Source organism: Solanum lycopersicum, chromosome 2, assembly GCF_036512215.1.
Source record: "Solanum lycopersicum chromosome 2, SLM_r2.1".
Lineage (NCBI taxonomy): Eukaryota > Viridiplantae > Streptophyta > Magnoliopsida > Solanales > Solanaceae > Solanum > Solanum lycopersicum.
This window is the reverse complement of record NC_090801.1, coordinates 16,019,392-16,029,444: the sequence shown is the minus strand read 5'-3', so window position 1 is coordinate 16,029,444 and position 10,053 is coordinate 16,019,392. Positions and strand designations below refer to the sequence as shown.

Genomic DNA, 10,053 nt, shown 5'->3' with positions numbered 1-10,053 from the left:
AGCAAAAGCTATTAAAATTCTAATAGCCTCCATTCTGGCAACAGGTGCAAATGTCTCATCATAGTCTATTCCCTCTTTTTGATTATATCCTTGAACCACCAACCTGGATTTATTTCTAGTAATCACTCCATTTTCATCAAGCTTGTTTCTGAAAACCCATCTGGTTCCTATTACTGTTCTGCCTGCAGGTCGAGAAACAGGTACCATACCTTGCTTCTTTCAAATTGATGAAGTTCTTCTTTCATAGAGTTGATCCAATTTGCATCACATAATGCTTATTTCACATTCTTGGGCTCAATAGATGATATGAATGCTGAAAATGCAACTAGATTTCTTATTTTTGATCTAGTATGAATTCCAGAATTCAAAGGAGAAATATGATTTTCAAGAGGATGTGATGAACTATGCATCCATCCTGATCTTGGAGCACACTGGTTGAGCTGATCTGCATGTTCTTCTTCATCAAGAGAGACATCATTTTCTGGAGAGTTTGATGTACTCTGGCTGAGATTCTGTGTAGTACCAGGTACCTCATGACATTTTCCCACCTCATCAGCCTCTTCAGGTAGACTATGATTCTGATCATCACAGTCACTTTTCAGTTGTTGTTCTGCATCAGCTTCACTTCCTTCAATTTTCTACAAATTGAACAGTTTGATCACATCATCTTCATCATTTGATCCATTATTCTTCAAGTGTCCATCTTCATCAAATACAACATGAATGCTTTCTTCAATGCATTGAGATCGTTTGTTGAATATTCTGTAAGCCTTACTCGATTAAGAATATCCAACAAATACTCCTTCATCACTCCTAGGAACAAATTTTCCCAGATCATCCTTCCCATTGTTTAGCAAAAAATACCTGCATCCAAATGCTGTAAGATAGCTCAGCATAGGCTTTCTGTTGTTGAGCAGCTCATAGGGGTTTTTATTTAAAACAGCTCTTATCAGACACCTTTTGGTAACATGACATGCTGTGTTGACAGCTTCAGCCCAGAAATTTTGAGGGAGATTTGATTCAATAATCATAGTTCTGGCAATGTTCACCAAGGTTCTGTTTTTCCTCTCCACTACTCCATTTTGTTGAGGAGTTCTAGGAACAGAAAAATTATGACTAGTACCATTTTCCATGCAGAATTTATCCAATTTTGAGTTCTCAAACTCAGTACCATGATCAGATCGAATGCTACAAATGACTTGATTCAATTTGGTTTAAATTATTTTGAAAAAGACCACCAATTCTTCAGGTGTTTTGGCCTTTGATTTAAAAAATCTTGTCCATGTATATCTCGAGTAATCATCAACTATCACCAAAATGTATTTTTTGCCATTTATGCTTTGAACCTTCAAGAGTCCACATAAGTCCATGTGAAGCAGCTCTAGTGTTCTTGATGATGTTACTTGCTTTTTGGGCTTAAAGAAAGATCTGATTTGTTTTCATTTAACACAAGCTTCACAGATTTTATTTTCAGCAAACTTCAGCTTTGGCAGACCTCGGACCAGGTCCTTAGAAATCAGTTTGGTCAATAATGATGAGCTCACATGCCCTAGCCTACGATGCCACAGATCAGCATTCTCATTCTGAGCACTAAGACATGTCAGGTCATCTCCATGAGAAGTTTCTAAGTTGGCCACATACATATTCTTACTTCTTTGAGCAAGTGAGAATTACCTTCTTTGTAGTTAGACTCACCACAGTGCACTTCTCAGAAGTAAATTTGACTTCATTTCCTTTATTACAGATTTGAGACACGCTCAATAGACTGTACTTCAAGCCATCCACATGATACACATTGTCAATTGAATCTTCAAGGGATATTCCCACTTTACCAACTCCCAAAATGTACCTCTTCTTTCCATCACCAAAAGAGACACCTCCTCCGTGAATTGTCTTGAGTGAGAGGAAATTCTTTACATCATCAGTCATATGTTTAGAGCATCTACTATCCATATACCAACATTGACTGCTGCTCCTCTCACTCACCTACACCAAGAATCACTTGTTTAGCTTGGGAACCCATTTTAATTTGAGTTCCCAGAAGGCAGACAAAGGAGTGATCAGATTGTATTTAGTCCAATAGGGTAGATTTTGAAACTTTCTAACAAAGAACATTGGAGCAGTGACATATTTTATCTTTGAAAATATGTGAGTAGAAACATACTTTGGAGGACCAGGTCTTTCTTTTGGTAAATTTTGCCTTTCAGCATAATTAGAGAGTCTTTCATAGGAGTTTCTCCAGCCAGCACACTCTCCCATAAAATGCACATTATTACCATAATGAAGACACAGTAGATTGTAAGACACAATCACATACTTGCTATGAGGATTATAAGGAGGAGTGATGTTCATACTTCCTAATCCTTTCTTATTGAAATTACTCTGATTTGTTGCATTTGACAATAACTTTGAGGATTTTGTCCACTTAAGAGATTTTTCAAGTTTTTCCTTATGTTTGACAATATCCTTTTCTAATTTGTTGCTCTTCTCCAACGACAGACCCAAGTTTTTCTCAGAGTTTTTCAATTTTTCTTGAATTTCAACTTGTAAACCATTTGACATTCCATTTAGCTTTTCAGCTTCTTCAGTTATCTGATTCAACTTGTATTTAAGTTCATAATTATCAGACTCTAGAGACACCATTTTTGACCTTTTCTCCTCCAGTTTAACTTTGTTTTCAGTTAAACTGTCAAGTTCAGCATTCATGGTGTCTCTTTCAGATGTTAACTCAAATACAGAATCAATCATAACTTTTGCCAACGTTCTCAATTTTTTAAGAGATTATTTATCCAATTTATTTTTCATATCAAGAAGAGTTACCTGATCGTCCTCTTCTTCATTTTCTGTATGAGCCATGAGAGCAAACATTTCATTGAAAATAGTTTCCTCCAGATGTAAAACCACCATAGACACATCATTTGGTTCATGAGGATCTTCTGAATCACTTGAGGAATCACCCCACGCAGCAAGAGCCTTTTTGACCACCAAGTCTGCAGCAACTTTTCGATCTCTCTTACTGAGTCCCAGGTCCCTTCTCTTCTCTTTGTCACTTCTTGGTTTTTGATGTTCCTTGTTTTTATTCTTGAGCAGAGGACACTCTCTGATAAAGTGCCCAGCTTTTCCACACTTGTAGCATGTATCACCTTGAGTAGCATTTTGAGGACCATTTGTTCCTCTTTTAAAAACTTTGTTTTTTCTCACAATTTTTTTAAATCTGTTGATGAGATATGCTACATCATCATCAATGGAATCTTCATCTGATTTGTACATCAGCATCAATGACTTATGCTTTTTAGCTTCCTTCTTTGATGAATCGTGATTTCGATTCATCTCATGTGTCTTCAGATTTCCAATCAAAGCATCCATACTCAGCACCTTCAAATCTTTGGCTTCTTTGGTGGCATCAACCTTGCTTTCTCATGATTTTGGAAGAATTCGAAGTGCTTTTCTGACTTGTTTTCTCATGCTTATAGGTTCACCAAGACTTCACAGCTCATTTGTAATGGAAGACAATATTGTGAACATGTCGTGAATTGTTTCTCCTTCCTTCATTTTGAAGTTCTCATACCGTGAGGTAAGCATGTCAATCTTTGATTCTTTGACTTGTTCAGTTCCTTCATGAGCAGTCTTCAAAATGTCCCAAATTTCCTCTGCAGACTCACAAGATGAGACCCGACAAGAAGAGTTTTTGCCTTGTATCCCTTTTCAATCTTTTTTCTATCAGGTTCATCGTATTTCTATCAAGGCTTTGGAACAAGATTAGTTTTCTCTCCATCCTTTTTCTTCTATCATAGGAATAAACGGTCCATCAAGTACAAAATCCCATAACTCGCTGTCTTCAGCCATGAGGAAATCATGCATTCTAACGTTCCACCAATTGTAGAAATGTCCATTGAAATGGGGAGGTCTTGTTGACGACTGACCTTCTTCGAGATTAAGTGGAGCAGCCATTCTGGAACAAATATCACTTCCTTGGTGTTAACCCAATAGAGTGTGCCTGCTCTGATACCATTTGATAGAATATATGCCTTCATTTAACAGAATAATGGACCAGGTCCCTTACTACACTAATGAATATAACCAGAAAGTTAAATACAGTAAAAATCAACACAATGATTTTACGTGGAAACCTCCTTGCTTAAGGGAGTATAGCCACGACCTGTCTCACAGGATTTTAAATCGTTTTCAGTAATCTTCAAAAGAAAAAGTAAAACACGATTACAACAAATGTGAGAAGAAGTTTTAAATCTCACGGTTAAGCAATAGTCTCTATTGCTTAACAAGCCTAAGTAGAAAACAATCTACCCACTAAGCTATCCCACTTGGACAACCTAGACTTTTAACACTACCCACTGATTCCTTTATAGTTTCAAGAATAGTTTAGAATATAAGAACAATAGAATATATTCTTAAACAGCTAAACTAAAAGCTCTAGAGATTACTGCTGTTCTTGGAATAATTCTACCTTTTGTTTACTAGAAGCCTTTGCAAATGTTCTTGAAAAGTTTTTTCTCAAGTTGAAAAAACTACAAAAGATGTTTAGGAAAGTGACTTTTATATGGACAAGTCACTTTCCTTAAACTCTTTGTCATTGGTTGGAGAAGTCTCACTTTCTGACGCCATCGGGAAGTGTGCACCTACTTTCTGTACCGTCTCTAGTTGGCAGCCAACTGGCTCGTCACAATGAGAGCCTGGTACCTCTACAATGTCCCTGGGTTTGTTTCATCTTCAACACTCAAGTAAGAAACCTGGTACCTTTACAAGGTTCCTAAGTTTGTCAAATCATCAAAACTGCAAATAATAATAACCTACGAGTAAAAGATCTGTTAAGAAAAAAAGTCCTTCATACATGCGATGACATGCTGAACATGATGTTGAGGAAGGTGCGATGTGTCACTGTTCTAATGCACCTGTATGGAAGCACTTTGATATGATGCATCCAATTTTTCAGGAGAGAGTCGTAATGTTAGATTGGGACTGTCCACTGACAAGTTTCATCCATTTGGTCAAATAGGAAAGCAATATTCATGTTGGGAATAATACACCATACAACTTGCCTCCTTGGATGTGTATGAATGATCCATATCTATTGTTATCTGTTATAGTTCCTAGACAAAAGATTCCTAAGAAGCAAGTAGATATTTTCTTGCAGCCTTTGACTGCTGAGTTGAAGAACCTATGGAATAAAGGGGTCAACACCTATGATATCTCTAAGAAGCAAAATTTTCAAACGTGAGCTGCTTTGATATAGACAATCAATGACTTTCCTACATATTCCATGTCGTCTTGATGGAGTTCTGCAGGCAGGCTAGCATGTCCATATTTAATGGAAAATTCTAATGCTTTTACTTTGACATAAGGAGGTAAGTAGTCGAGGTTTGACAACCACCGTAAGTTGCTTCAATTGAATCATCCGTACAGAAAGAAGAAGAATTCATTTAGAAAAAACAGGGTATAATCGTGCAGCCTACCACTTTATGGTATGGAAATATGTCTTAAAGAGATAGAAGAACTAGGACCTAAAGGTAAACTATTTGGGGGTAATATTATTAATAATCATATTAGTACATATTTTGGTTTAAAAAGGAGAATCATATTCTGGAATTTTTCATATTGGAGTAACAATCTCATTAGGCATATTCTAGAGGTAATGCACATTGAGAAGAACTTCTTTGAGAATTTGTTTAACATAGTCCTGGAGGTAGTTGGTAAAACAAAAATAATACCAAATCAAGAGAATACTTGAAAAAGTTCTGTCAACGACCTGAATTACATTTTGTTGATGGAAAGTACCCGAAATCTATTTACACACTAAATGAAGAGTGAAGAAAATTATTCTATGAATAGGTAAAATATATAGAATTTCCTGATTGATATGTCTCGAATATGGGAAGGTTTGTAGACATGAAAACAACACAAGTTATTCGGTATGAAAAGTCACAATTGTCATGTCCTTATGCAATGATTGGTACCTATTGCATTGCGTGAGCTATTACCCAAAAAAGTGTAGGAAGCACATACCGAGATTAGCGTTTTGTGTAGGTATATCACTTCTACATTAATTTGTGAAGAGGATATAGTAAGACCACAACAAGAAATACTTGAAATACTTTGTAAAGTAGAGCGTGTATTCCCTCCAATCTTTTTTGGCTCAATGGAGCATCTCGGTGTGCATCTTGCTTACAAAGCAATGATAGCTGGTCTGGTACAATATCGATGGCCATTGGAGCAGTAAGAATTAATTTACATGAAATAGTATGACAAAAGATTTTTAAGGAACTTCTTTTTCGAAACCTTTTAAGTTTATAAGTATATGATATTTATACTTCACCCATATGATCTGTTTGAATATATAAATTGATAATCTTTCAGAATTTTTACATGTGAAACATCTTCCTTATCATCAAAGAAAAATATCAGGCAACTCTATGTGATCTTGTAGCCTCCTGTCATTTATATAGTGTGTATGGAACAAATTAATTTATAGTTTTTCCTTGTTCTAACTCAATAATAACAACAGTTTTCATGTTTCAGCTTGATTCAAGGTCTTTAAATAATTATTCAAGCCTCTTGAACCCTTAGGAAGAGTTACTTTGTCCCAGACTACAAGTTTCCTTTTAGTAATATTGGTTTTACCTGTTTATAAATATTTCCTACACACAATTTCGATGAGATTGATAAACATTTGTGGTTGCAAAAACAGATGTGTCATGCATGCAGGATACAACAAATTACTTCTCTAATTGACTAGCCTCCCAACGTATGATAATTTTTATCATGTATTTATTTATCATTTAATTTGGTTTATTAAATAAAAAAACGTATGTGAAAGCAAATAAGTTTGTGATTAATGAATCATTTAAAAAATGAGAAATTTGATGTGTGCACTGCTATGAATTACGGTAGATGTTCTAAAAATATTGACTAATCATGTCTAGCTATCCAGTTAGTGATCTTTATTATAATTTTATCTACTAAAGGTTTGGTTTGCCAAATTGTCATCCTTTCGGTTGAAAAAGAAACTCCTAAGTATTTAAATTGTAAGTTACCTATTTAATAATACAACACCCTCGACATGCAATTTCTTTCATATGTCCCTAACCACATAATTAGACTTGGCTATTCCAGTACGTGGTTTTCATCATTATAAGTGACTAATGCCTTGAGCTTTTGTGATATTTCTCTCGAAAAATATAACTATAATTTTTGAAAAAGGCACGTGTCGAAGGATGCATATGGAACACATATAATTGAGGAAGCTTTATCATTTTGTTCACACTACTTCGAGCCTCATGTTTACACAAGTCATTAAAAAGTGCCACAAAATGACGATGGTGGCATGGATAAAAAAGATGGATACAATGATATCTTTCTATATTCACCTATCCCGGTAGGAGATTTGAGGAGCTAAATCGTAGATTTCATACTGATGAGTCCACAATTTGGACTCATTTACAAATACATTTTTATAGGCTTAGTGTCCTCCAATGCATATTGGTCTCGAAACTGATAATATACCTTGCGTTTTAGGTATATATACTTGGAGACAAAACATGGACACAATCATGCAAAAAGGAACAAAATCAACTGAAATAGCGAAGAAGTGCAGACCTGAGGATCGCCGAACCCATTGGGTATTGCCGCCAGAAGGTCCCATCCTTGCTTTTAATTTAAGTGAGAGGAGACCTGAAGCAAAGGACCAAATTGGCGGTGAAAAGGAGCAGTCAGCGTGGGCAGAACAGTTCCGCGAAGTAGTACGATGTCGCCCAATGATCCAAAACATGAATATGTTGTATGCTAACATAAAATGGCTATGAATATACCAAAAAGCGGATTGCCGAGTTGATCGGTGATATCGACTAACACATCCAAGTGGTCCTTCACAACACAACTTTTCTGAAAAATTATAAATACATGTTAATGTTTTTAGCTTTGTATCGATTTCTATAGTATTGAATAGTAATTTTTAGACCTAGCTTCTATTTTGAGTTTTTGAGAGCTCTTGGAAAATTTTTCTCTTAAACCTTGGAGAATTGAAGATTCTCATCTTGAAAAAATTCAAAGTGGGTGTTGGAAATTCTTTATGCTAGACTTGATTGAAGTAGGAATAAATCATACCTAGTTGATGTTACTTCAATTTTGTATCGTTTTCTTCCTTCTCTTTATGTCTAGCTAATACCTCAATTCTTGGGCTGTGATTTTATGAATATGAGGTAAATCTATTGTTGGGTGTTGCTTATTGTTTGTATATTCACTACTTAAATGTGATTTCACTTAGTAGTTGTGTTTGAACTAAATGAGGTTGTAGTTGCAAATACAATTTCACCTTAGTGTTTTTGGTTTGCTCGAGAGAGGTTTTAAAACTAAGACTACTAAGTTGATAGCCGGTGGTTATTAACTCAAGAGAGTGAATCCTTGTCCCTTTCCCAAACTTTCAGTTCTAGAGAGTGATTTTGCAAAGGCGAATGTTGTGCTTAAAGGCTACAACTCAGTGTACTAGAGAAACTGAGTTAATTTGTGGTAAGTTTTTCGATTGAGAATTCACTCCGACTAAAGTCTATCCTAGTAACATATATTTAGCAATGTACTATCAGTACCAACTACCCTTCGATGTCTTTTATCTCATATTCCGGTCACATCCTAATAATCAAATTTCCCCATTAGTCTCTCGTATTCTTTTTACCATTTTTGTTGTAAAATTTGATTACAAAAATCCCCATTGTTAATTGACCTTTGTTTCACCCTCCTTTAATTTTGTTATGTTTTTATTCGATAATTTCTTGTAGCTATGACGAACATAACTTGATTTGTGCTTGGCTGAAATATTCTCAGTACCACTCCCTATGGAAACGATCCCAACCGTTGTTTGGGCATATAATAATTCACGATCGTCAATACATAGTATTGGATGAATTATATTTGTGATGTCAGCGATCAAAATGGCGTCGCTGGCGGAGAGTGGTATCACTTGAGAATTTTTGCGTTTGTTAGTTGTAGTTTTAACTTTGTTTTTAGCTTTATTTTGTTTGTCTATGTGTTGAAATAGAAAAATGAGTATGAGGAATCATTACGGGTATCAGACAGATTACCCTTCTTCTTAAACTTTTGAACCTTAGGGACAATATCCTAACATTTAAACAAGTAGGGGATGAGACCATTTAAGAAATGTGACTGAAATTTCAAACAGTGCGTCAACCATTCCCAACTGATGGAATGATCGATAAAATTCTATTGGAGTGCTTCTATAGGGACTTGGACATGAAAAAGAAGTATTGTTGACTAATTTTTCAATGGCAGTTTGCTACACAAACCCTACGAAGAAGTAGCCAAGTATTTTATGACATGATTGAAGTCAACAAGGAGATAAAAAAGAAACAATAATGGTACGCACTAGTATCTCAAGTGAATATCCTATCAAAACGAATCATGTAATAAGAGGCAGTCCACAAGGAATGACAAGCACTTCTCACTTGCGAGTGTAAAAAAGGAAAGAAACAGGAAGGTGTACAAAATGACGAAGGCCTCATACTTATTCAACAAAAAGTCGAATAACAAGATAGGGTGTTTAATTAGATAAAAGTAGAACTTCGAAATGCTGAATCAAATAACAACTTCACACTCCATGTCTTTTCGACTACAAAGATGCCCCAATAAATTATTCGATATCAACTTTCTATATGCCGTTTGCCGAGAATATTCGTAGCGACACTAGGTTAACTCCGAAGATGAGGAATAGGTGTTGACTTGTGTCATGCCACATAGCTAACTATGACATTGTTTGGGAGGCAAAAAAACCCTTTAATTACTTTTGATCATTTTAAAAATAATGGTGTTTTTGTTGTGCACACCGAAACATTGCAAGTTCTAGGAAAAAAGAAGTTTAGCGAGTAGAAACTTTCCTTCGTGGATTCACCGAAGATGGCACCTATCCAGGTCTAGTTCGTCGTTGGAATTAATACAAATTCACCCTAGATTCTGTAAAACTCGGTGATCCCAAGAGATTATCAAATATTCACTAATCGGTTAGGAGATCCAACCCTTACCTCTGTTTTG

General features: G+C 35.6%; 1 protein-coding gene across 1 annotated transcript; it reads right to left on the bottom strand.

Moving 5' to 3' along the window:
• Nucleotides 1–275: 275 nt before the first annotated feature.
• On the bottom strand, nucleotides 276–3,366 carry LOC138342332 (uncharacterized). The gene is made up of 7 exons (XM_069294662.1): nucleotides 2,821–3,366; nucleotides 2,107–2,727; nucleotides 1,696–1,986; nucleotides 1,480–1,583; nucleotides 958–1,188; nucleotides 801–864; nucleotides 276–638 (listed from the first exon to the last, which is right to left on the bottom strand). The coding sequence occupies exons 1-7, from the start codon at nucleotides 3,364–3,366 to the stop codon at nucleotides 276–278; spliced, it is 2,220 nt and encodes a 739-aa protein (XP_069150763.1).
• Nucleotides 3,367–10,053: the final 6,687 nt, after the last annotated feature.

Excerpts from the sequence above, each read along its gene's own strand:
- LOC138342332 (XM_069294662.1), bottom strand. The coding sequence starts at position 3,366 with ATGGATGCTTTGATTGGAAATCTGAAGACACATGAGATGAATCGAAAT. Across the intron at positions 2,728-2,820 it reads ATGAAGAAGAGGACGATCAG|TTAACATCTGAAAGAGACAC; the intron begins GTAACTCTTCTT and ends TCTGTATTTGAG. Across the intron at positions 1,189-1,479 it reads CGAGGTCTGCCAAAGCTGAA|CATTCGATCTGATCATGGTA; the intron begins GTTTGCTGAAAA and ends AGTCATTTGTAG.